The sequence below is a fragment of the Puma concolor genome, chromosome E2, assembly GCF_028749965.1.
Source record: "Puma concolor isolate L17-30 chromosome E2, mPumCon1.1.hap2, whole genome shotgun sequence".
Classification (NCBI taxonomy): Eukaryota; Metazoa; Chordata; class Mammalia; order Carnivora; family Felidae; genus Puma; species Puma concolor.
Genome location: NC_141681.1, coordinates 7,372,399 through 7,399,562, shown reverse-complemented (window position 1 = coordinate 7,399,562; position 27,164 = coordinate 7,372,399). Strand labels below are relative to the sequence as shown.

The window sequence follows — 27,164 nt, the reverse complement described above, 5'->3', positions numbered from 1 at the left end:
CGTCCGCCCCTGACAGCTCGCCGCGGCGTCTTCCAGTCCTTAGAGCATCTGCAGTGATTGACAAGTCTGTGTTTCAGGTGGTTCCTCTGTCTGCCGCCCCTCAGAGAGGCATCATCGCTCTCTGGTTCTTGATGAGGCGTGGTGACTGCCAGACCACAGCCAGACCAGGAGGGAGAGTAAAGGGCAGGCAGGTGGAAGACGGGGTACGGGGACCAGCCATACTGATTTGCTTAAGAAAGATCCGGGCTGACGAGGGAAACAGACTTTGGTGTGAGTTCGCTTTGTGGGTGATGGTGGTGGTGATGGGGCCTGATGAGCAAGTAAGAGACCAGAAAATCGTGGAGTTTGGGAACAAATAGGGGGAAGAAAGTAGAGATACTATTTGTACTGCTGGAGGTTGTGCATTTCGTCCTCTTTTTCCAAAGAGATGAGTTATGTACCCGGGTTCCCTTTTTGTTGCCAGTGGCTAATTCTGTTTGGACTCTGCCTGTGAATGTAACTGCGTACAGAGGGCGGACCATCGTGGGTCCAGAATTTGTCAAAGTCACACCCTGAAAGAGGCTGCAAAGTATTTTCCTGCCTGATTTATGGAAGAGGAACTGAGGCTCAGTAGGTGACATGCTTCATAGAACCGGGCCTGCCTGAGTCCAAAGTCTGCCTCCTGTGCCATGGCGAGGCCTCACCCAGCAGTGAACTCAGGTTGGTAGGGAGCACATCCCCAGATACTTCCTTGAAAGTGCTGGGTTCCGAGATCACTTTGTAATTTATAACTCAGAAACGAAAGGGTCAGGGAGACCCCCAGCGGCCTCAGTGGGGGACCCTGACCTCCTCCCTCCCCACTCCTTCATTCAGACTCTGGCTCAGAGACTGTGACTCGTCACCCCAGCTGGCTGCTTGGTGCGGTGACACTAAACTTAGGTTTTCCCCAGGGAGCAGAGCACTTAATGAAGGAGTTCATCCAGTGGGAGAGTCCCAAGCCAGGGCAACAGTGGGGCCGGCAGCTGCCGGGGCCGGGAGGCACTTTGGCTGGGACCTCCGCCTTCTGAGGGCTGCTGTTTCCATGATGTCAGAGAGGCGGAACTCACTCCGCCTCACATCGAGGGAGACAGCAGCCCGTGCCCCAGTTCTTCTCCGCTTTGGACGCAGCCCCGAGCAAAGGTGAGGATATGCTCCGTCCCACTCACCAGGTGGAAACTGAGGTCCGCTTTGCGGTTCTCGGGGGCCTCTGGGCTTGTCACCCCCTGGCCGGGGTTGAGTACCTGGCCACAAGCCTGTCTGTCCTTTTTCTTAGCTGGACTCCACTCTCCAGAGGGACCTCTTAGGGTCGGGATGAGTAGAAACAGTACCTCCAACGCAAAGAAAGCCTCTCTCTGGACCCCCGAATGCTTCCTTCCACCCTCCCTGCGTGTGAAAACTTAGGGAATACGTTTGGGAGAAGACGTGATCTGAAAGAGACATCGCTTTGTTGTTTTTTTAAGTCATCGGAAACAGTGTGGAGATTTCTCAGCTAGTGTTCAGAAGGCCTGTCTGCAAACATCGCCTGTGACCCTGGGCAGGGACTTCTCCTTTCTCTGCGAGTCAGTTTCCCACGGGAGGGTTGGTCCACACGGGCAGTTTTTCGGGGCCTTGTACCTGCTAGGGCATCTGTTTCTCTGATCATCTGGTGTCCTCTTCCACCATCAGAATATCAATAACATGTTTGTGTCTCTTTCTCCCTCCCGACCAGAAAAAGATTTACAAATATAAGAAAGTTCTGAGTAACCCAAGCCGTTGGGAAGTTGTCTTGAAGGAGATCCGAACTCTGGTGGACATGGCCCTGACATCCCCCCTGCAGGATGACTCCATCAACCAAGCCCCACTGGAAATCGTCTCAAAACTGCTCTCAGAGGTAAGACGTGCCCCCTGCTTGACTGTGCACACCCCACCCCCACCCCCTCTGCCGAGCACCAACGCTGTGCCGGGCAACAGATTCGGACTTGAGTTTGTATCATCTACCCGTTACGGGCCGTCCCGGGGGTGTGGCAGGGGGAAGGGGCAGTGGTGACCACCCTGCCATGCCCCACGACCGAAGCTCGGGGGACTAGCCTCGGGCCTGACGACAGGCTGGTGGTGATGATGGCAGCAGATTTCAGGAGCTTCCAGTTTTTCCCGAGCCAGAGCACATCGGTGAAGCCCCCAGACTGCCCTGCCTTCCTGCCCGCCCCCCACCACCCGTCTCCACCTTGCCCTGCCCTGGCCTGCGTCAGCTGCAGGGGTCCAAGCGGCTGTCGCTTTCTGCCTCCACGACCCCCCAGAGCCTCAGAAAACCCACTCTGCTGTGCCAGGCAGCCCCCCCGTAGGGTGCGTGCCGTGCCGGGCACTGTCCTGGGCATTGGAACAAAGACAAGCCCCCACCCCCCCTGGAGCTCACGTTCCAGCAGGGAGACAGACAGGAGCGTGGGGGCTCAGCCAGAGCCAGCCGCGCCATTCGTGTGTAGGCGAGGGCTACTTGGGGACACGCTGTGACTCCGGCCCGGGCACTCTTCTCCGCGCTCCACAAGTACTAAAGCTGTCTCGTTTGTTTGCCTGCCTGGGCCCCTGGGGACGCTGGCGTTGATGACTCCCTGTTTGGACTTTCCACGGCCCCAGGGCAATGCCTCCGTCCCCCTTCCCTGGGAGTGGCCCCTGGTTCCTTCTAGAAGCACAAGCCCCTTGCTGCCTGGAGCCACCCCTTCCCCCGCAGACCCAAGCTGATTGCCGCCCATCAGTCCAGGAAACTGGCCCGGGCCTTCTTCCATGTCTGCTATTTGAGCAGAGAACCCCTTTCCCTGGAAGGAAGTACGGCAAGAGGTAGAGGGTGGGCTGCAAAGACGGTGGCAGGTAGAGGAACAGAAGACGTGCCCTCGGGCGTGCGACAGCTTCATTTCGCAGAAGAGCAGAGACTCACGCTCTGAAATGCATCACAGTCAAGGCCTGGAATTGGAGGCCAGGCCGGGTGCTGTATGTGCGACCTGAAATCCCGGCTTCCCGCCTGAGCAGGGGAAGGGCCCCAGCAAGCAGGCCCGAGGCTGGCCCCTCACCGCGAGTACACGCCTGCTGTGTGGCGGCCAGTGTCAGGTGCCGTGCAGCACGGCATCTCGTGTCGTACATTCTCCCCTGAGACGTGGGCCTTGCTGTCTCCGTTGTACAGATGGGGAAACTCAGGTCCAGAGACACTGGAACACCTGAGCAAGTGGTGGGGCTGCAAATTCCACCTTGGGGCTTGCTCGCTCTCCCTGCAAGACCACCTGCCCGCCCCTCCTGCCCCGCCAGTCCCGGCCGCCACCACACTGTCGTTGACATCAGGTTCGCTGTCAGGACGATGGGAAGGCGGCCGACGGGCACTGTCGCCAACCTCTGGCGGCGTTTATGTCACATGTGACCGCGCGCCCATGGGCCTTTGCATCGCTTCTCAGGCACCTGATCCCCAAGCGCTGGGGTAGGAAAAGATAAAAGCATTTAAAGAGGAAAAAAGGGAAGAAGCTTGCATTTGCTGTATACCTACTGTGTGTCGGGCAAGGGGTCAGTATGACTCACCGTGTCTGACTGGTAAGAGCTGTTGTTTGGTAAGGGACAGAGCTGGACAGAGCTGTGCCCGGGCAGCATCCCCTTGAGTAAGGCTTGACGCCTCCCTGAGTGACACTCAGGCTCTGTGACCACTTTGGCAGGCATTTAGTGCTGATACTTAGCATTTCTCCAGGGACCCTGCAGGGTAAGTACTAAAAGGTACAGACGAGTAAACAGAGGCTCCAAGAGGTTGTCACCTGCCCAGGGTCACTTGGATAAGTGCCATTTTTATTGCCATGGGCAGTAGTCATGACCTTGACCTTAAAACCACTCTCAGCTTAAGGGTCTAGGAGGATGGGTGGAAAGACAAACAAATCCTTCCTCCTCCTTGCCCTTTCTTGTGTAGATTATATGGGCTAGCTTATTTGCCTGTTCTCTTTACTCAAGTTGTCTCCGGGGTCTCCTTCTACGAGGCTCCAGGTGTCATCAAGCCAACCAGGAGGTGGGCAGGATCCCCAAGGAGGGGGTAGAGGGGCTGTTAGTTCTGCGAAAGGACTGCCCATCCACCGGCCAGACAGAGCCGCATCCCTGACCTCCCGGGCCTTTGTTGACTTCAGTGTGTGGAGAGGCCGCTCAGTTTGGGGTTCAGGTGTCCCCTATGATTCAGTGGCCGTTTTCAGTGAGTGCTCTCCACCCAGGGTTGAAAATGGCCTTGGGAGAGAGAAGTGTCCCTGCGGAACACCACAGGCCACCACCAGTGACTGGGACAAAGAAATCAGCATCTGTATTTACCGAAGGCTCTTCCTGGGAAGGTGCACAGGTGCAGTGAGGAACGGACTGAGCCCTTCAGAGTTGTCCACCATGGCCCGAAGGATGGGACTGGCCCTTGCTTGGGCTGAGCACCATAGCTCAGTGGTTAGAGATGCAGGTTTTAGGGGGGCACCTGGGTGGCTTAGTCTCTTAAGCATCTGACTCTGGATTTCGGCTGAGGTCATGATCTCACAGTTTGTGAGATCGAGCCCCGGCATTGGCCTCCTTGCTGACGATGCAGAGCCTGCTTGGGATTCTTTTTCTCCCTCTTTGTCTCTGTCTGTGCCCTTCCCTGAACATGCATGCACTTTCTCCTCTCCCTCTCTCTCTCTGTCTTTCTCGCTCTCTCTCAAAGTAAACTTTTATAAAAAGAGAGGGGCACCTGGGTGGCTCAGTCGGTTGGGAGTCCAGCTTCAGCTCAGGTCATGATCTCACGGTCTGTGACTTTGAGCCCCGCGTCGGACTCTGTGCTGACAGCTCAGAGCCTGGAGCCTGCTTCGGATTCTGTATCTCCCTCTCTCTCTGCCCCTCCCCAACTCGTGCTCTGTCTCTCAAAAATAAAGAAACATTTAAAAAAAATTTTTTTTTGAAGAGAGAGATGCTGGGGCGCCTGGGTGGTTCAGTCAGTTAAGCATCCAACTTCAGCTCAGGTCATGATCTCACAGCTCATGAGTTCAAGCCCCATGTCGGGCTCTGTGCTGACGGCTCAGCCTGGAGTCTGCTTCAGATTCTGTGTCTCCCTCTCTCTCTGCCCCTCCCCTGCTCACATACTGTCTCTCGCTCTCAAAAATAAATAAAGATTTAAAAAAAATTGTTTTATAAATGAAGAGAGAGATGCAGGTTTTGGCATCAGGACAGAGATGGTGAAACCCACACCCCACCGTCTCTTACCTGTGCTCCTGAGTCAGCTGCCGCACCTCGTGAGACTCCGGTAGCTCATCCGTGGACAGAAAAGCAGGAAAAGCATCATAAGAAAGAAGAGGGATGTGGGATGAGGGTTACAGAGTGCACTCGCACTGCCTGAGGCATAGTGAGCTGTCATTGCCAGTCAGAAGGAAAGACCAAAGCCACGTTTCCATCTACCCTGGGCGGAAAAATTGTTGATGTTTAATAATCTGCCATAAATGGGCTGCTTAGAATCCACCAATGTCCAAAAAAGAAAAAGCCTTTGGATTCCAAAAGACACCCTTCCACCTTCCGTGTGTTCCTGGATTCTAAGCCCAAGGGCCTTGCTGTCTCCATGGGAACCCAGGGACTTGAGGAGGCAGACATCGGCCCGGCCGGGTTCCAAGGCTGTCTTCACCCTTTGGGCAAATCCATGGCCCAATGGCTTTTCTTTTGTTTCAGCTGCTTGTAAATGCCAGATACCCTGATGCTCCTTAAACGTGATGCCAGGTGGTGCGCATGGTGGGGCTGTTTCTAGAACCCAACAGCCATCGATCTTGCCAGTTCACTGTCCGGTGAGACGGCATGTTACCAGGGGCCAAACGCAGCCCTATTAGGAAATCTGAACCGACACCAGGGAGAACCCATTCCACCAAGAACAAACAGATGAAACCGAACACAACACGAAGCTAGAAAAGGAGACGGTAGTTAGACCGTTTCTGGTTTCTCCCATGATTTCTCATTTATCGCGTGATCATTCCTTCCCTCATTCACATACGCACAGGATGGTGGTAACAGGTACCAGCTGGACAAGAAGATCCCGCATTGGGGAGGGAAAAAACCCTAAAATTTAAACAAGCTTAACGCATTCCACGTAATACTATTTTTGCAAGTTAATCGCTGGCATTTGAATTTAACTAAACCACGTTTGGCCAGCTCATGGAAGACCATTCTTCCCTGGGAACCTAGCTGGAAAGCTGTTGTGATAATACGTATGTGCCGCTCTTATGCCTGGTGCACAGTCAAGATTCCAAAGTCTGTTTCTTTATGTGTTTACTGTGAACCTGCCTCCTGGCTCCCCAGTGGCATCTACATGAGCAGCACCAAGCGTGCGGTTAGGTCTGTCTGTATACCCTCTCACTGAAGCCCACAGAGGATCCCTATTTATGGGAGAAGAAACCGAGTCTCACCAAGGAGCCAAGGTCGCATAACTCAGAGGGGTGAAACCAGTACTGGAAACGCAGTCCCCCCGCCCCAAAGCCGTGCTTTCCTCCCTTCCCGACCAATTCTGTGAGGGGCTTCTGATCTGTTTAATTAAGCAACGTGACCATTGCTCGCTGAGATGCTGAAAGCGTTTTTCACCGGTTGGACCTTTGAGATGTAAATGTTCCATTTTATTAATGTCAGTGTTTCTGTTTTGTTTTGTCTCCCTCCTGCGCTCTCCATTCAATCCCTCAGAACACAAACTTGACTACCCAGGAGCATGAGAACATCATTGTGGTAAGTCTCTCCGGACCCTTCTCCCTCTGTCCACCTCTTGGAGCCCACAGTCCTCCCCCCCCCCCCCGCCCCGATCTGAGTGCATTCTCGGAGCACGTGTGATCCACCAGCATGGCGACCTTACTCAGTTTTGTCTTTTCTATCAAGCCAGACGAGTCTGCTTCCTGCCTTTGCACGTTTCAGAGCCCCAATTGATTGGGAAGGGGGATGTAATTATCAGTCGTTGAGGTTTGTAGCAAATGTGTCTTAATCGCCTCCTCCTTCCCGAGTGTGCCGCAGGGAGTTGAAGGCAGGAGATGGCAGACAGTGTATAATGTATTCAGAGCCATAACCCTATTAGCTGAAAGGTAAGCATTCTCTTTCTTGCCCCAGGACAGATCTCCTAATTAATCCACAAATAGAACCTGGATTTAATTCCCTCTTATACGCAAAGTGGGGTAATATTTTCTGGGACTTGACTGTGATGTAAGCATCTTTGGCGTAAAATCTCTTCCTGGGTGATTTTAAGCTATGAAGTGTGACTCTCACTAGAGAGAAGAGAGAAATGAGGTTGCACCTGCCGGATGCCAAGCACCGATCTGTGTATTTGAATCTGTGCATAACTAAGACCGTTCCTGTTCCCGAGACGTTCATCGTCTGTTGTAGGAAGACACGTAGATCACTGCACAAATAGAGGCTTGTAGTATAGAGAGTGGAGTGATAAACTCACCCGGGAGAGAAGCCACTGTGCTTCTTGGAGACAGCGATGTCTGAGTTGGGTTTTGAGGGATCAGTAGGAGCTTGCCAGATGAGGGGCTTCTGGGTGGCTCGTTCGGTTAAGCGTCTGACTCTTGATTTCGGCTCCGGTCATGATGTCACAGTTGTGGGACCGGGCCCCACATCAGGCTCTGTGCTGAGCGTGAAGCCTGCTTCAGATTCTCTCTCTCCCTCTCTCTCTGCCCCTCCCCTGCTCACATGTGTGATGACCGTCCACTCAGCCTCTGTCAAAATAAGTAAACTTAGTAATAATACATTAAAAAAAAAAAAAAAAAAAAGGAGTTTGCCAGATGGCAAGACAGAGTAAAGGCCTTCCCGAGAGAGAAAATAAAATGTGCACAGAGACGTAAAACAGCATGCTCTATTCTGGAAACATCAGCATTGCTGGAGCATACAGCATAAGGAAGTAGGGAAGCAGAACTTGAAACGGAAGTGGGAGGCCAAGCTTGGTGTGCACAGGAAGGACATTCGCCTGGGCCCGAGGTCCTGTGGCTGCAGCCTTTGAAACAAGGACAGCATGCCAGACTCCGTGCCCCTCTGAATTATGGTTGCATGGGCCCTCCCCCTTGGCGCTGGCAGGCCCAGCCTGGAGAATCCCCTTCCTCACTCCAGCTGGGTCTTGTGGGCACCCAAAGAGGTGAGGCCTAGACTGTTTATTGTGGAGAATAAAGGCAGCAGCTTCTGTGCAGCCCCAGCTAGTATCTGGCACACTCAGTGGGTATTTGCTAAAAATGTAGAGGTTTTTTTTTTTTTTTTATTTTCCTGTGCTCCACCCTGACCACTCATTGCCTTCTCTCACCAGAACAGGGGGGATGTCGACCTGGGCACCCCCCGTCCCCTACCACCACCTTTCTCTGGCATATTATTAACTAATAAACTCGTTGAAAAAACACTTGTCAACATGTAAGTGCAAGTATGTGCCGAAAACTTTGTGCCACAGGCTCAGTGCCACCATTGAGGGATTTATTGTGTGCTGGGAGAACCCGGCAGGTCAACAGACAATCAAGCAATAACACAGTCGGGGGTTGAGATTTGTTTGGAGTGTTAGTGGGGCACAGAGGGCAGGCACCTGACATCCTCTGCCAGTGAGGGTACTGGGAGGAGGATGACGGAGGGCTTCTAGGAGGAGGTGAGCAAACCGGATATTAAAGGATGGGTAGGCAGTCCAGGCAGAGGGCCCAGCATGAGAAAGGCAGAGCAGCGAGGCGCTGGCTGTAGGAGAAGCAGGCAGGGACCTGGGCGCCGGGGAAGGAGCCGGTGTCTTCCTCTCCCTGCTGGCGATGACTATGGGTCCCACTATGTACTTCAGCCCTGGAAGAAGGGTGAGGGCTTTGGACTGGGGACGAGCCTGGGAAAAGAATTTTGATCTGAGAGATGCAGGCTGCTTTTACCCAGCTAATTTGGCTGGGCTGACCCCTTAATTGGGCTGGGCTAAGCTCCCCTCCTCAGCAGGCATGCCTGAGAACAGAGGAGAATGTGATCTGCGGTCTGACCCCCAGCCCTGCGTTTTACAGCCTGCCTCGTAGTGTTCTTTGTCACCAGCGCCCTTATCATTATTGGGAAGTCTCCTTTCGTTCCAGAGATTACATTATCTGATTTGACCCGTGGGCAATTAGTTTTCTCCCACTGGGGCTTGGTATTTTTTTATGTGATTGTTTTCATAAACACTCTCACGAGTAACTTGAGTTGGTCTTACTCAGTCCATCTGGGGTCAGGCATCTGTGCAGTAGGTAGGTGCTGACTAGAGCTGGCACGTCACTGGACGCGCGTCGACCCACAGTCCGAACCGCAACTGGGGTCCCACGTGCTAGTGAGGAGTGGAGGCTTGGAGCTGAATGTGAGCTCACGCTCAGAGCTGGTGCCGACCCTGGGCCCGCCCCATACGAGCTGTGACCTTGGGCAAGTAGCGGGAGGACTTCTACTTTTATTTTATTTTATTTTATTTTATTTTATTTTATTTTATTTTATTTTATTTTATTTTGTGGGGAGCCTGGGTGGCTCAGTCGGTGAAGCGTCTGACTTTGGCTCAGGGCGTGATCTCACGGTTCGTGAGTTCGAGCCCCGCGTCGGGCTCTGGGCTGGCAGCTCGGAGCCTGGAGCCTGTTTCGGATTCTGTGTCTCCCTCGCTCTCTCTCTCTCTCTCTGACCCTCTCCTGCTCACACCCTGTCTCTCTCTCTCTCTCTCTCTCAAAAATAAACATTAAAAAACTTATTTTATTTTATTTTAAATATTGTTATTTTTTTATTTTTCTTTAACATTTATTCATTTTTGAGAGACAGAGACAGAGCATGAGTGGGGGAGGGGCGGAGAGAGAGAGGGAGACACGGAATCCGAAGCAGGCCCCAGGCTCTGAGCTGTCAGCCCAGAGCCCGATGCAGGGCTCGAACCCGTAAACTGTGAGATCGTGACTGGAGCCAAAGTCGGACGCTTCACCAGCTGAGCCACCCAGGCGCCCCTAAAATATTATTTAAAAATACTTTTGCAAATATTCCATGAGTATAATTTCATTAAAAAAAGAAGAAGCAAGGAAAGGATTTCACTCCATCCCAGTGTCCTCTTCAGAGACCGCACCTAGGACTTTCGGGTGACAGCAAACCCACACAGACAGACAGGGTTGTGGTTTTGTGTGTTCAGCATTAATGATGTGATGCTACACGTGTTGTCTCAGAGATGCTTTTGAGTCCTTTCATGCTTATCTGCCACAAGGTTTCTGGCCTCAGTATTAGTGAAAGTTGGGGACGGATCTTTCCTTGTGAGGTACCTGTCCTCCATGGCCTCAACCCACTAGATGCCCGTAGCCCTTCCCAGTCGTGATGATCAAAAATGTGTCTCCGGACATGCCAACATCCCTTGGGAGGCAGAGTCAACCCTGGTTGAGAACCACTGGCCCACCCAGTCCTTTCTTTCTACTGGCTCTAGAATATTTTTATTTAACCAGATGGCCACTCAGATCACTTTCAGCTAACTTGACATAGTAAGCCTCAGTCTCCTCATCTGTGAAATGGGTATGGCAACAATGCCTTTCTTACAGGTTTGCCAGGAAGAGTCAGTGAGCTAATGTACCTGACATGCTCAGCAGAGGACTAGGCTTATAGAAAGAGTCCACAGAAATCTAAGTGCTTTTGATTAATCATACCTTTTGAAATGATCATAACTCTGTGACCAGGGCAGGCCTTGTAGCCTCCCTGACCCTCTGTCTCTTCATCTGTACAAAAGGAAATAACTCCCACTTGACCTCACAGAGTTGTCATGAGGATTGAATGAGGTCATAGCCGTGGAGGCACAGAGCCCACACCTCATGCCCACTCTGGGCACTTAAATCCTTTCCTCTCCTTTATTCCTTGACTCGTTCCCGAGAAAGAGGGGCCCGGCACGATTGAAGAGCTTCAGCCTTGCCTGTGGTACCTCCTCCTGGAGCTGGTCCAAGAGCAGGGTGTGGGGAGCAGGGGCATCCGGGGGGCGTGGGGGCAGGCACAGGAGAGCCCCCACACAGCAGGCTGAGCACTGAACTTCTGGAAATGAGAGCAGAGCCAGAACCGTGGGCTGAGATCACGCTGGTGGTTTCGTTGTCTTTCGCTGCCCCGTTTCTCCTTCAGTGTGATTCCTGTCACCAGACAGGGCTGTTTATTTCCCGGTCGTGTGGAGGGCCGGGACTGAGAAGTCGCGTGGTGAATAGCTTAGCCTCCTGAGTCACCAACATGGGTTCATACTCTGGCTCCACCGTGTTCTGACTGTGCCACCTCGGGCAGCAGACTCAATCTCTGGGGGAAAAGGCAAGACCCACACCCACCTCCCAGCACACGGTGAAGATCGCCAGGGGCACGGTCAGCACAGAGCCCAGCACGGGGGGGGTACCCAGAACGGCACCTGCTGCTGTGGGTATTACTGTTGGTCTGCGACCGTTGTCGGTCGGTGGTTTGTGGTCCGTGTGGCTGGGGTGGGGGAGACCGTGACAGGATGGCGGGCTCGGCCTCGCGGTCAGTGAGGTGCCCACCTACCCTGCCCCACACTGCCCGGGAGAACTTTCTGCCCTGGTGGAGGTATTCACTGGCTTCGTGTGACTATCGAGTCCTTGAAACGTGGTTCACGCAACTGGGGACCTACATTTTTTATTTTGTTTCACTTAAAATCATTAATTTTATGTCAGTTAAAGTCTGAGTGGTCACATGTGGCTAGTGGCTACTGTGTTAGACCGTGCGGCCCTAGGCAGATAAGACCCGGGGCCTAATCACCAGCTGTTTGCCAACCTGGCTCGTGGTGCCACCAAGGAGAACCTCAGTGTCAGTGACTTACTCGTTCACAGAGGTGCATTCACGTAGCTGGCCGAGTAACTGCCATCTTTTATTGGCCTCCAGTTACACTGCCTCTCCCTGATGGTCCCAGGCCAAGCGGAAGACCTTGCTGAGAGGTCCCTCTGCATGTCCAGAGGCGCTGCTGCAGGGAGCAGATCAAGGAGACCCTGTGAACACAAGCAGGCGGGGTCGGAGCTGTGGGAGTCGGTGACGGGGAGAGCGTGTCCTCACAGAGCCCTCCTGGGAGTCGGGCCGGATCGCTCCACCCCCCCTTGCCACTGTGTCCAGTGCAGCCCAAGACAGCCCCCCAGTGATGGTGGCCATGGCCTGCTGTGTTCCAGGCCATTGGGCTTATCCTGAGGCTGAGACTCCAAAGCTTCTAGAGTTTTCTCTCATCAGATCCGCCCAACAACCCAGTGAATAGGTAACTCTAGTTCTCCCCATTTACAGGCCCGAAGAGGTCGAGTTGCCCACTCAGGGTCACACGGCCTCGTAGTCTTGGTGCTGGGTCCTGGGTCCCCTGTTTCCTAATCTTGTGCCCAGTGTGGCAAATAAGAAAATGAGTGGACCTCACATAGACGTTAACCTTCCAGTAACATTTATGGAGACCTGGCCTTATTTCAGACACCGTGAGAGGTATTATAACAGGGGCTCCTTAACTGGGGACTCTTTTGTCTCCTGTGGCGCATTTGGCAGTGTCTGGACACATTTCTTCCCGTGGTTCAAATATCTTATTTGAGGTTTAGCAAAATCATTAAAACAGAAATTATGAAAAAAATAAAAATAAAGAATAAAAATTAAAAAACAAATTATGAAAGGGGAAGAAAAATCACGAATCACACACCATTCAGGCCATGGGAACCTTGTCCAGGAATGGCAGTGGGAACCAGTAAGAATTGGACAGCTTGCCTAAGAAGGCCTGGGGGAGGGGTGCGCCTGGGTGGGTCAGCCGGTTAAGTGTCTGAGTTCGGCTCCGGTCATGATCTCATGGTTCGTGGGTTAGAGCCCCGCATCGGGCTCTGTGCTGACGGCTCAGAGCCTGGAGCCTGCTTCAGATTCTGTGTCTCCCTCGCTCTCTGCCCCTCCCCTTCTCATGCTCTGTCTCTCTCTCTCTCTCAAAAATGAATAAATGTTAAAAAAAAAAATTTTTTTTAAGACTTGGCGGGAAATGAACTCAGGGGGCATGAGATATTCAAACTCCCTTAATATAAAACCGAAGTGTGCCCAGAGACTTTTACCATCACAGCTGGCTGAGGGTTGCTCCTGGCATCTAGCGGGTTGAGCACAAGGATGCTGCAGAATGTCCTGCAAAGGGCGGGGACGACCAGCCCCAGATGACAGTTATCAGCACGTCCCGCCCGCTTTTCCAGTGACTCTCTCTGCTCCGCTTTCCAGGCGGGAACTTGGGTGTTAAAAGAGACAAAATAGCTTGTTCGAACAGCTATAGAGCCACAAGTGCCACAACTAGAACTGCACCCAGGACTCTGCCCCCAGTGCCTGGGCTCTTAACCGCTCAACGGTCCTGCCCCGTAGGCGGGGACTGTTGATCTGAGGGGGACTTGCACGGACGTCAGCAGGTCACCAAACCCCTAAAGCTACCTGCGTCATCGTAGGTGTGTATTTTTCCGAGGCAGGGGGTCAGCCCAGAGCTTTTATCAGTTTCTCAGTGGGTGCCGTGAGCCCCCCCCCCCCGTGCCCCCCCGCCAGGTAGGAGTTCCTCCTAGAGATTCCAACTGACGTTTGTTCGTTGTCTTCCAGGCGATTGCTCCTTTGCTGGAAAACAACCATCCACCGCCAGATCTCTGTGAATTCTTTTGCAAGGTATGGCGTCACTGAAGGAGGGCTGCGTTTGCAGGAGGCCGCCTGCCTCCGAGTGCGTGCTGGGGTCGGCTTGGTGCAATTTGCTGAAAACCCAGGCTTCCCCGACCTGGGTCAGGGCCCCACATGGACCCGGAAGGCAAGCCAGGCAACCTTCTCTCAGAGTTACAGCTCTCTCTCTCTGCCACACAGGTGATCAGGAAGGCCCAGAGTCCAAACCGGTGGGTCGGGGAGGAGCGTCCGGCTTTTCTCTGGACTATCTTTGTAGCTGTCTTGGGAGAAATGTGTAGCAGGTTTTCTGGGTTCCTGACGTCAGAGCTGGTTTATTATTAGCCCCGGCTCCTCTGAGCACCGGCTGGCCCACAGTGGGGCACGGCCACGGGGCTTTTCCTGAACAGGGAAAGCAGGCAGGGGAACGCCAGGTTAGCTGGGGGGAGCCACAGAGCGGGACATCCACTCCCACGGACCCAGTGCCGGGCTCGCAGTGGGATTTACACGGAACACACCCAGGGCGTGTCGGGGACCAATCATCCGTCACTCTGAAAGCACACTTCAGTAGTCCGGGGACTGAACCAGCATGCGATCCTGTTTTGTTCTTTGCTGTATGATTTTTTTTTTTTTTTTTTATGTAACGAGTTGATGTCTTTGGAGAGATGCAGGGCCTAGGTTTGCTGCTTCCCCGGCGCTCCCCAGTCTTGCACCTGCTGACTCACCCTCCACGTGCTCCCTCCCTCCCTTGCTTCTTCCACAGCCGCATGGTGTCCTCAGGGGGCGTGGACTGTGTCCACCAGTGAGCCGAGCACGCGGCATGGCCAAGCGGGCACCTGGGAGGCTCAGTGGTTTCTGGAGGGAAGGGGATGGAAAACACACTCTCTCTGTGTGCTTGAGAGAGACAGGATTGCCTTATGCTCTCTGGCCTCATCTCTCCGTCAGGAGACCTTTTCCAGCAACCCACAGAGCAGGGGGTGGACCCAGCCTGCTGGCCCGCAGTGCCCGGGGCGCATTCTAAATGCGCGTGTGTGGGCATGTGGCAGGGTGTGCCCTCCGGGCCCAGAGGGTGAGCACCTGTGCGTGTGTGCACACAAGCGTGTGCCGCACGGGCATCGGGCTCCTGTGCAAAATGGAGGCCCCCCCTCCTCCCCGGGGGCCATGGTGAGGCTGGAGACAACTATAAGGCCTTCTCTGCCCCCCCCAGTGCTTCAGGGCGACGCGCCCCAAGCAGGGTGGGGTCAGATGACCCAGTGTGTGGGCCCCCGAGAGGATGGTCAGCTGCTCCCTTTCCTGTCTCAGCCGATCATCTCTCTCAGTAGTTTGTCTGATTTAATCCAAATCTCTTTATTCTGCTCTCAGGCTGTACAGCTTCTCCCAGAGTTCATGGTTTTCAAACCACGGTGGTTCTAGAACACTGGACCTCTGTTCAAAGCAAATCATACCTGAGGGTTCCCGGGTAGCACGGTTTGAAAACTAGTGAGGTGGAAGAAACCATTCTTTCTGGCATTTCCTGATAGAACTCCTACTGGTCCTATACAGAAGGCAGCCTGCCCTTTGGAGTGAGGACTCCCAGCCCCTGGGGCCTGTGAGCCTTCAGGCTATTTTCCCTCTGGGGGGGCGGTCCAGCCTCAGTGCCTCTCCCACCAGGAAGCCTTCCCAGAGAGGGGAACCTGAGGGGAACAAAGCCACCCCCACTGGGTCTACTCTGGGCCAGCTCACTGGACTTGCCCGGGCAGCCTCACCTACCAGACTTTGAAGTCAGGACCCCACGATCTGAGGAAAGTTTATTTATCTTGGGTTTCCCAGGAAAGCCCTGATTTCTCATATCCCAAACTCAGGACCTACAGGCCTGGGCAGGTTATAAATGTGCGGGAGGGATGGGGCCTGGTCTGTTCCACCTGAAGGTCTTCAGTTTTCATTTGAAACACAAAACGCCACCGTGACGAAATTAAAACACATCTGAGAGGTGCATTTGGCCTCACACTGCTGCCAGCTTATTAAAACCAACAACCGAAAAGCCACAGAGGTTTCAAGATTCTGGTGTCCAAACCCTGAGACCCCTGGTGTTCTTGCCCCCGGGTTTCAAGACACTCCTCTGTCACACCATGCACTCTGAATCTTGGTGCTGTGAAAGCGGCACTGTATTAAATAAGGATTGTGTCCAGAGCTGACGCCTGTCTATACTATCTAAAACAGCCTCGGATTTTAAGATCAAAACAAAAAACGAACAAAAGATCCCTTCCTCACTTTTCTTACTGCAAAAAGAAAAAAAAAAAAGAGCAAAAGCCGTGCACCAGTATTGAGCAAGGGAATACAGGCATCAGTGGTGGGTTCCCTGCCCCTGAGCCCTGCTAGGAGCCACAGACCAGGCCCGATCAGCCCTGGCTGGGCCCTGCCAGGTCGGCACTGACCTGTGTCCTTCTGTCTCCCCAGCACTGCAGAGAGCGGCCCCGGTCCATGGTGGTCATCGAAGTGTTCACGCCCGTGGTCCAGAGAATCCTCAAGCATAACATGGTGAGTTCCCCTGACCACCCCCTGCCGGCCCCAGACTGCAAAGCCAGTCTTTTCTTTCCCTTTTCGCCAAAGATTTGGGGAAGGGGGTTGGCTGTCCTGGCCTGACCGCCAGGGACTGGGGTTGGGATTCTGTCTAAGTTGGGGTGTTAGCGCAGCCTGTCCTTCTCGGCCATATTTTTTTTTTCTCTTAAGGCAACAAGAAGGATCTTTTCACAGTAAAAATAGCAAAAATAGTGTGTCTGGGGGAGAAGAGAGAAGTTTCCGTGTGTAGAATCAGAAATAAGGTCTACCGATGCTCGGCCCTCAAGAGGGGGACGTGGAACCCCTCGCTTCCTCAGTGGGGGCTGGGCTGTCCATAATGGTGTCCTTCCTGATGCACAGTGTGGAAGGGGGAGAAGGAGTGATTTTGTGATGGAGAAAGCGGACAGTCACGGCCATGGCCAGGCAGTCAGGGTCATCAGCAGCAGTGACAAGTCATATGAGGGCGTGCACCCTGGCTGTGATGTGAGGGGAAGGGCACCGTGCTGCTGAAGAGCAGCAGTGAAAAACGAGGGCCAGTGTCCGCTGTGCCTTACCGAGCCAGCCCCCAGCCTGGACTCAGGTCCCCTGGGTGACATGGAGGCATCTGTGTGCCGCGGCACTAAATCAGTTGCAGGGTACCCATGACTCCTGCCCCCTGGCCTGTCAAGACTTAGCATGTGAAAACAACTGTGGAAAGGGGCAACCCACAGTTCACAAGTAGCCTTCCTGTCTCCACACCGTGTCCCTAACCCCAATCCGGACGGCAGCGTAGGGCACAGGTGCGGTTCCTCATCCCGCACCCGCGGCAGACATCATTAATCGATTACAGCACTCTTCCCGCAGAGCCCAGAGGTAGCTTCAGAATCTATCCCAACACAACATTCCCGGCAGACACTGGCAACTGAACTGTGCTGGCACGGTGTGAATTCTGTTCACCATTTTCTGCCCTGAGCAATCACATACCATAATTGAATTGTTGCTTATTTCTGAGATCCTCCTTGATTTGAGATAAATGCACTTCTAGTTTTCCGAACCCAGGGGAGAGAGATACTCCGTCCAGTTCTTTCTCCAGGACCAACAGAGAAATCTCCATGTTGGTGGGGGGCCGGGGGGAGCATGGGTTTCTGCCCTGATTGGGGCTTTTATGGTTTCAAGGGCACTCTCTAACTTCAAGCTTCTGAGAGGAAAGGATTTCTGATTGTTAACTTTAAAATCACCGTGCATGTGGCGTGAGGTGAGGGTTGCACCCCTTCAGAATCCAGAGCAGAGGTTCTGGGGTTTCCTTTGCGAAGGACCTCTCTTTCACAACTTGTCAGTGACAGCCAAACCCCCAGGGCATACTTGTCTGGGCCCATGCCTTCTCGGGATGTAAACATTTCTGCGTGTTCCACGGTAGTCAGTAGTCTGTTTAATAAGAGTTCTTATGGGACATCCGACTTCCAAGGGGAAAAAGTCAAAATTCAGGCAGCCTCCCACAGCTTAATCATACAATGTCTCCCTTATATTTGGTTAGTTATGGGCTTAGAGTGTTGACCATGTAATAATTTTCTGGATAAGATTCAGAATAGCTCCAGGGCAAATCCAGAATTTATAGCATCTGTTGTGGCCTGGCAGAGATCAGGGACCTTCGGGCATGAATCCTCACTTCAGTTTTTACAAACTCCCCAAGGGATCCTCGCGTCTGGGGATGCCATAAAGCTTTGCAGGCCCGCTCTGCTCTCGGTATCTGCTAATTACATGCTCTGAACTCTGTCAGAAGAGAACTATAGACAGGACAGAGAGGGGGTTCTCTTTCTGCAGAAGAACAGATGTGTGGTGAACAGTGATCGTGGCTAATGCTAGGCATGGGAAGTATGGTGGGCCTTTCAGGCCCCTTTAATGCTCCCGGAAGCTGATTTACTAGCCATGGGCCAGATGCTCGGCTGGAGCTGGGGCTCTCGGCTGGTGTGGGGCGTCTCGTCGCTGGCCTGCCACCAGCCACGTGTCTGTCAGCATAGCATGAGCAGTGACTTCTCTTCACCCCATCAAGGAGGCATTTGAACACTGGGGAAATGGAGAAAACCATACACCACAGAGGTGTTCTGGGATCTCGGGGCTTCCCTTATCCTCAGAGCGCATCTTCCGCAGATATATCACACGCCCCGTTTCATGGAGGCGTAAACTGAACCTTAGAGAAGAGTCTTAGAGTGTTACTCACTGGACTGAGATAAAAATTAGATACAAATGGAAGCAGTCCTCTAGAATGTTCTCCTAGAGATTCTAAACCTGTTAAACTGTATCCTCAAGAATGAAGGTGGTCCCTGTGCCCACATGCCATTCGTTGGAGTGTTCTTGTGGCAAGGGAAGCAAGATGTGGCTGTGGTCCCTAGTGGACCACTGAGTGACCAGACCAGATTCCAAGAGGAACATTTTTGGCTTTTCTGTAGAGGTAAAATGTCACTCACCCATATGTCGAAAGGCCATCAGACCCTTCTGTAAGGTTTATTTCCAAGAAAATGACCTTGACATCTACTCTCGAAGATAAGGACAGTTACCTTTAGCAGGGTTGGGTTGAAGCAGTGTTCCTAGACTCATAAGCCCTCAGAAGTGGAAGTGGGCGTAGAGATGGGTTATTACAACCCTCAGAGACGATCACGTCCTGAGAGGGGTGGGTCAGCCCAAGGCCACACAGCTTTCCTGTCACCCTTTTCCAGGGCGTCAGGGGACTTTAGACGTCTTCCTCAATTTGGAAGCACGGTCAAGCTCCAGTCTTCTCTTCGCTCAGGGGCCTCATCTAGCCCGATGCCCTGTGTGTGTGCCTGGGACTGTGTGTGTGTGTGTATGTGTGTGTGTGTGTGTGTGCCTGTGTGTGTATGTGTTTGCACACGAGTGTGTATGTTCCTTCGGATCTTTCCCCGTGGTTCCTTCTGCCCTCCTCGTGTAAGGGCACAATTGTGTAGGAGAATGGCAGAAGATGAACCCCCACATTGTCCTGAGGACCCTAATTCAGCCTCTTTATTCCAGGTGAAGACGCAGCCCTAGAAGCTTCCTCGTGTGGGCTGGCGGGGAGGGCGTGGGAGGGACGTGTTCTACTCGGAGCTTTCAGGAGGGCCGGCGGGATCAGTTGGATCTGTGAAGACAGTCTCGCTGTTTTACCTGAAATTAGACGCTGATCCAGTGACGTCTTATTGAACGGGTTCCACCGAGCGGGGGTAGGAGGAGGGCGGAGGAGTTTGGAGATGTGACTCTTCCCTCGGATGTCTTCCCGGTCACCCTCGTCACCACATCGACTTGCCCCCCCCCCCGCCCCGACTGTTCAAAACCCAGCCCACGGGTTTAGAAGTCCACGAACAAAGCTGCGGGCGGGAGCGCCGCCCCCCTCCCCCCCCCCCCATTCCACCACCACTCAGACCCCTGCCCGTGACCCTGGGAGTGGAGGCAGCGCCCTCTCCCAGCGGACGTTTCCCCTCTCTGACAAGTCCCTGAGCCAGCGCCACCGAGGAGATGACTGCCCCCCCCCCCCCCCCCCCCCCCGCTCAGGTCTCAGCTGCACTGGGTCACCCGCCCCGTGGGGGTGCCGTGTCGGGGAAGCCTAGCGGGCCCAGGCGTCCGCTGGAGCCGCGCTCCGGAGCAGAGGGGAGCCCTCGGCCTCGCTCGGCGCCCCGCAATTAGGCTGCCGCTGAGCGGAGATGCCGGGGGGCCCAGGCCGGGCCGCGGACGGAGACGTCACCCCGGGGCCTCGTCCTGACCTCGAGCGGATTTACCTGCCCTCCCCCTCCCCCCACCCGCGCCCCTTTCGCACGGACCCCCACGCGCCAGCCCCCTGTCGCCCCACCCGCTCGCCGTCCAGGGCACACACCTCCCGCCCGGGCCACAACCCTGACACACGTACACCGCACGTCTCCCACACACGTCCTCACACGCCCCACGTCTCATGCCGCGTGTGCGCGCGCGCGCGCACACACACACACACCTCTTCCCACACCCCACGTCTCACTTACACCCACCCGCACACCCCACGTCTCTCTCACACGCACACAGCTCCTCCCACACCTCCTATCACACACACACCTCCTCCCATATCCCACATTTCACACACACAAACACACCTCCTGTTACACCCCCTGTGTCTCTCACGCATACATGCCATTACCTGTCCAGCCAGCCTTTCTCCGAGCTTGCCCCTCTGCTTTCATCGGCCTTTGGGACTCCGTGTGCCATTTGAGAGCGGCTTTCTCTACAGCCAAAATGACAAGATCATCAGATGCTCCTTAAGTATTTCCTGGAGCCCGGTGGGCAGCTGGGGTCAGCCTAGAGCAGCCCAGGACTGGGGACCCTCTTCCCCCCCGGGGCCACGTCTGGTTCCTTCCTACCCTCTTGCTCAGGGGAAGGAACAGGTGTCTTTTCGTTGCTGATGTCTGGGGACACGCGGACTTGCATCTCTCCAGTGCCTCCTTTACCTCCTGAGTGCCCCGCGAAGTCCCAAAGCCCTCCCCCGAAACCGATGGCCCTAGATTGGGTATCCCCTGACTTTGCTGTGTTGAGTGAGCTGAGATAACAGCTCACAGAAAGCAGGGGTCCCAGAAACAACGAGAGGGGGCTGCTGGGGACGAGTCTCTGGCTCCCCCAAGGGTTGCGGGGGGCCCAGCCCAACACCCGCAGGCCCCCTCCCAAGGGTGCAGAAGGGAAGCCCCGGCTGGACTCTCTTCTGAGCACGTCTGTGCGGCACGCCGACCCCTGCCCTAGCACAGGCTGGGCCGCTGCCATGCCCATGAGTTCGCCACAAGTCCCAGAAGAGCCTTCAGTGTCAGGACATTTGCTCACCTCCACGGGCGGCCATCAAAGGGGGTGCGCGAGAGGGTGACGAGGCCAGCCTCCTGAAGTGAAAACCGTGTGCTGGGAAGAGGAGTGGGCTGGTGTCTCGCCGTTGCCTTCGACACCAGCGGTTGTGGGCCGAGCAGGGTCCCCCTGCCCCTTCCGGGCCCCCGGCCCCCTCCGCAGCGTGCCCAGCTTCTCCTTCCGCTCTCTCCGCAGGACTTCGGGAAGTGCCCCCGACTGAGGCTGTTTACTCAGGAGTACATCCTTGCCTTGAACGAGCTCAACGCGGGGATGGAGGTGGTGAAGAAGTTCATCCAGAGGTGGGTCTCCCAGGGGGACCCCCGCCCTGCCGTGCCTGCCAGCCGGCCTTCCTCTCCACCCCAGAGCTGCGCGTCCCCTGACGCCCCGAGGGAAGCCGGGGGTGTATCTGGGCCCTGAGCATCCGTGTTCTCTGGCGGTCTCCGGCACTTACTAGCTCCGTGACATTGAGCCAGTTGCCGTACCGCTCTGGTCCCGTTCACGCCGCGACCCGTAGGAGTTGTTGCGTAATTAAAGATGATGTAATATGTGAGGAGGCCCCTAGCGCAGTACCTGGCGCTCGGTAGGAGGTCAGGAAACGGCAGTCGTCCTAAATAATAGGATTATTTCCGTGGGTCCACCTTGGGTCTAGAAGTACTGAGTGTGTAAGGAGACAATACCCCTGAGGCCCTGCAGAGCCATCACTGGGGACTTGTACAGCCACCTCCCCAACTTGGGCAAGAGGAAGCCGGAGATGCTGGTTCTTACTCCCTTCCAGTGTTTCGGAGGAGTGGGGTTGCTTTTTCTTTGACTTTTAAATTTTCTCTCTGTGCCTTGGTTTCCTCCTCTGCAAACTGAGAACCAGAGTGGGCGCTTCGCCCAGTTCATGTGCAGACCCCGTGAGCTAATCCACGTAAACGCCAAGAACTGTGCGGATGTGACGAAAATGTTCTCAATAGTTGTCCTCACTCCTCTCATCATTTAAGAAAATCAAAGCAGCCTGTTTAAGCCGGTTTTGAAACTATGCGTTTCCTAAATAGACTCACCTAGAATTCACGAAGAATTTCTAAACCCAAATGAAGTGTCCTTCTGGAGGAGCCCTGGTGGCTTCAGGGTCCCTTTATCAGGACCCGGTTATGGTTTGTGAAATTTTTTCAGGTTAGGCCTCTCTTACCCTCCGGGGGCCACAGTGATTTTCCAGGAATGTTATGGGTGTTATTCCCAGATACCGAACAGCCCTGGGAGAGGGGTATTAGCCTCATTTTACAGATAAGAAAACTGAGGCACAAGGATAGCCATGATAAATACCTATAGCTAGCATCCAGGGAGGACTTAGCAAATGTGTCCCAGACGCCATGCTGGGCCAGGGTGACTGTAATAATTTTTCTTTCAAAGCAGGCCACTTTTGGGAGTGAAATGCAGTATCACGAATGATTATTCCAGAACCCCCAGGCACAGACATGACTGTCTCGGGACGTAGGACTGCCATATGCTGAGTCTTCCCGTGGGTTAGAAAAACTGGGTCCTTGTAACCCACTGAAGAGGAGGCCACGTCCCCGTTTTATAGCTAAGCACATGGAGAGTGGAAAGCGCGAGTGATTTGCCAAGGCTGCTTAGTTGGACTTGAACCCAGGCACCCTGGGTCTCGAGCCCGTGGCCTGGAGCTTGGCTCTCTGCTGCCTGTGCCTGGCAGAGCCAGGACCCGGCACAGGGCTTGGGCCACCCCCTCCCCCTCCCCCTCCCCCGCCTCCCTGCGTGGGCATCCCCGCTGCAGCCGCCAGCTCACCCTGCCCCCTGCTCTCTTCCAGCATGCACGGCCCCACGGGGCACTGCCCCCACCCCCGGGTCCTGCCCAACCTGGTGGCCGTGTGCCTGGCTGCCATCTACTCCTGCTATGAAGAGTTCATCAACAGGTCAGTCGCCACCACCAGGAGAGCCTGCAGGGGTGGGGGGGCACGCTTCCACCCTCGGATGGGGACACTGAAGGGCCGGGTCGCCAGGGAGGGCAGCCTGTACCTGACCCGGCCGGGGACGTGGGGCGGCGTTCGCTGGGACTGCCTCCCGTCGTTTGCCAGGCCCAGAACCCACCAGGACCTGGGGATGTTACCAGAAACGCAAACACTGTGAATCAACATTGGCAACTGCAAGGCTGTTGTGTTGACTTGGCCTTAGGAACAAGTGTTTTATTCTGAAGGTTTCTCACCGCCTGGCACATCTGGCACGCTGAGGCTCTCACTGTGTGAGAGAGAGAGTGTGTGCACACAGGTGCGGTGTGCGTGAGGGGCCGCGTCGGGTGTGTGCACATGTGCACGTGAGTGTGTGCGTGTGGGTACACAAGGGCTGGCAGTAGTTTTCTCCCTTTCACTTTGTAAACACGGGATTTCATTTTGCCCAGGGTCTGCGTGTGTTTCCCGAGCGTCTGTGTGTGTGAGACAGTGTCAGACGTTGCTGGGGGATAACGTGCAGTGGTCAGGATCGAGCCGGATGGAGTCAGGCTGTGAGAACACGAACAAAGAGCCCATGTGGTAGAGAAGGACTGGAAAAAGGCATGATAGGGCACTGCCTCGGGTCCTCCAGGGCTTGGGTGGAGCAGCTTATGAGGGAGGCAGCCCTAGGAGCTCAGGGAGGGGACCCGAGGACAGCGGTGGAGTCTGATGACCATTGCGGACACCCGTGCGTTCCCCACTGGGACTTCCCAGGAGACTGCGTGGAACGCAGCTCACAGTCATTCCCCTGAGAGATGATGGTGCTGTGGTGGTTACTTACCGCCTCCATTCTTTCCTGGTGGAGGCTCGCTCTTGGGATGCACAGTGACGCAGATGCCATGAGTTTGTATAGAGCTTTATACAGTGACCTCTCGGGTCGTTGGAGAGGATATGATGTGCGGGACCAGGTGGCATCTGTTGTAGCTCCCCTGTCCAGTTGTTCAGGTGGTACACTGCATGATTCCAAGGACACCAAACTAGGCCTAGCTAGAGCTGGGGACATAGCAGGAATAAATTTCAGCCCCTAAAGAGAAGACAGTGGAGGGACACCTGGGTGGCTCAGTCGGTTAAGTGTCTGACTCGAGTGCGGCTCAGGTCATGACCTTGCAGTCGTGGAATCGAGCCCTGCATCGGCTCCACAGTGAGCGTGGAGCCTGCTTTGGATCCTCCCTATCTCTCTCTCTCTCTCTCTCTCTCTTTCAAAATATACAAATAAACATTTTAAAAAGTTTAAAGAGAAGAAGGTGGGGCATTCTGAGACACTGAAAATCTGGACAAGTGAGGCTTGTAAAACAATCAATGTACTTTGAGCTCCTGGGGAAGGGGCCACAAACCCTTAATAAGGATATATTTTCTTATGACAGGGCCTAAGAAGGGAGGATTTCTATTTTTCATGTCCTTAGCCCTAGGTCCTGATATTCAAAGGGGACCTGTCCAATCTTGACTCATTTCCCTGTTCAGGAGGTGATAGTGTCCCTGGGGCCAGAACAGGAAGATGTCATGCCGGTCAGTCCCAAGTGCTTGTTCTGTGCCTACAGCGTGTTATGTTAGAAGCAAAAGACACACACACACACACACACACACACACACGGGAGATCAAAGGGTAACGCATGGCTTGGACAACGGACAACTATCCTAAGCATCCTTGTGCACATGGACGGTCTCCCACCCTTGACCTCCTCACTGTAGTTCTGGAGCCGATCTGAGTGCATTGCCAACTCGGGCCACCCTAGGAAGCAGGAAGAGAGTACTAGGAGGGTCACACACTCCCAGGCTCCTTTTCCTCCAAAGGCCTGTGACTCATCTCGGCCTCCCTGAGCCCACGCGGCAGATGCCTGGCCTGGAATTGGGAGGAGGCAGGAGCAGGAGCAGGAAGCAGCACCTCCCAGAATTTTCCCTCTGTGTCCTCGAAGCTCTGCTCGGGTGCCTCAGCCTTCGTCTCTCTTGCCCACTCAGCCCTCGTGTAGTGACCGCTCATCACGCGCCAGGTGCCACGGGCACCTAGGTGAACCAGCTAGACGGAGCCCTTGCCCTTTCAGAGCAGACAGTGTAGCAGGAGATGGAGGGGGAGGGAGGGAAGGAGGGAGGGAGCAGTCACGGTGCGCCTTGGTCAGGGCTGCGATGATGGAAGCCAGAGGCATAATTAACATGGTCTGTGACGGGGAATCTGAACCCTGGCTGCTGTCAGTCAGCTGGGGAAGGTTTACACAATCAGAACATAAATGTAGCACGCATATACCCTGTGACCCAACTCCGTATAGCTTTTTTAAAATTTTTTTTTTTTTCAACGTTTATTTTTATTTTTGGGACAGAGAGAGAGACAGAGCATGAACGGGGGAAGGGCAGAGAGAGAGGGAGACACAGAATCGGAAACAGGCTCCAGGCTCCGAGCCATCAGCCCAGAGCCTGACGCGGGGCTCGAACTCACGGACCGCGAGATCGTGACCTGGCTGAAGTCGGACGCTTAACCGACTGCGCCAGCCAGGCGCCCCTCCGTATAGCTTTTGGTATATCCACCGGAAGACACATACGAGAATGTTCTGGCGGCATTATTTGTAACTGCTCCTCACTCAAATCTGCCTCACCCTCCTCTCCAGTGTCCTTCAGCAGTGGGATGGTTGGACGCTTGGGGTGTGTTCACACAGAGGAACGCTAGAGAGTGGCAAGAATGGATGAACCCGAACGAGCAAACTGTGAATGAATCGCACAAATGCAAAACTGACCAAAAGAGGCCAGGTCCGAAAGATACATACGGTGCGATTCTTTTTCCCGGAACTTCAAGAATAGGCAAAAGGAATCTGTGGTGATAGAGGCCAGGAGAACGGCCACCTTTGGGGTGGGGAGTTAGAGGAAGGGCATGAGAGAAACCTCTGGGTTCCTGGAAGCGTGTCACATCTTGCTCTAGGTCAGTGGTTTGAGAACCAGTTGAGACCGGGAGCCGTCTTGACGCCCCAGGGGTATCTGGCAGTGTCTGGAGACATTTGGGGCTCCCATGACCTGGGCCGGAGTTGGGGTGCTGGGTGTATCCAGCGGGTAGAAGTCAGGAATGCTGCTCAGCATACTCCCACGTGCAGGATGCCCCTCCTCCCCCCCGCCCCGGGAAACAATCTGGCCCCGAGTGTCAGTGGTACCAAGGGGGAGGAGTCCCGATCTGGTGGCCGGTGGGAACGTGTGGAAGTTCACGAAGCCCTGCACCTGAGGTTTACGTACTTGACCGTGCCATATTTCAGTTACGCCCAGGGTGTGCCAGAGCCCTGCTGCGTTTGGAAGCACGTCGCTTCCCAGCCCCGTACTCAGTGGTGGCACCTTGGTGGTTTGGAGTTAGTCCTGATGGGAGCATTCACACTGGCAGATGCCACAATCGGGGCTCCCTTTTCCTGGCAAGTTGTTGTGGACGTTTACAAGCACATGGGTCATAAAAAAGAAGAAAAAGGGGGGTGGTGCCTGGGTCCCATCCGCTGTAATGTTGATTTAATTGGGATGGCCCTGGCATTGTTTGTTTCTTGTTGTTTTTTTAATTTTAAACTTCGCAGGCAAGTCGAGTGTGTGGCCGGAGCGGAGAACCCCTGCTCTAGGGGCAGGTGAGGGAGGGATCCCTCGGAGAGGTGATCTTTAAGTTGAGAGCTCCTGGCTGCCAGCAAGGCAGGAGGCAGGACAATCCAGGCAGAGAAAACAGCATGTGCAAAGAAAGGCCTGGTGGTGCAGGTAGGGTTGGCATTAGTCACCTTTTCCGTCTGTGGTCCTTAAACACCTGCCTCAGAATCCCCAGGCTGCTTCCTGAAAATGCAGACTCCTGGACACAGCATTTTCAAGTTGGGCCCAGGAATTTGCATTCTTGGCAGAGTCCGTAGGTGATTCGCTCCTTGATGAAGGCCACTGCAGGGGAGGAAGGGAGGGCAACGGTGTGACGAGCAGAGAGCAAAAGAGAAGCAAAGGGCAAATTGGAGAGAACGGCCAGACCAGGCCGAGCTGCTCCTGGGGGTCGTGATAAAATGCAGATTCAGATTCAGCAGGTCCCAGGCGGGGCCTGAGACTGCTTGCCTAACAGCCTCGTAGTAAGGCTGAGGCTGCTACTCGGGGACCACACTTGGAGTGGCAGAGCTGGCCTTGTGTTTGGGTTGCGGAGTGTTCTTTCTCAGAGCCCTGGGGTCTCCGATAGGATTTAAGTAGAGAAGGGACTTGACGAGATGTCAGTTTCCCAGGTCCCCCCTGGCTGCTGCACAGAGGATGGACTGGAGGGGGCAAGCTTGA

General features: G+C 54.4%; 1 protein-coding gene across 2 annotated transcripts in view; it reads left to right on the top strand.

Annotated features, from left to right (window-relative positions):
* The window catches only part of CMIP (c-Maf inducing protein), a 233,879-nt gene that overhangs the window by 180,002 nt on the left and 26,713 nt on the right, over positions 1–27,164 (top strand). For both annotated transcript variants that reach the window (XM_086688824.1, XM_086688825.1), the window contains exons 4-9: positions 1,727–1,888; positions 6,679–6,720; positions 13,528–13,590; positions 16,012–16,092; positions 21,127–21,230; positions 22,737–22,841. In XM_086688824.1, the coding sequence (XP_086544950.1) occupies positions 1,727–1,888; positions 6,679–6,720; positions 13,528–13,590; positions 16,012–16,092; positions 21,127–21,230; positions 22,737–22,841 (557 nt within the window). The remainder of the gene's footprint in view (positions 1–1,726; positions 1,889–6,678; positions 6,721–13,527; positions 13,591–16,011; positions 16,093–21,126; positions 21,231–22,736; positions 22,842–27,164) is intronic.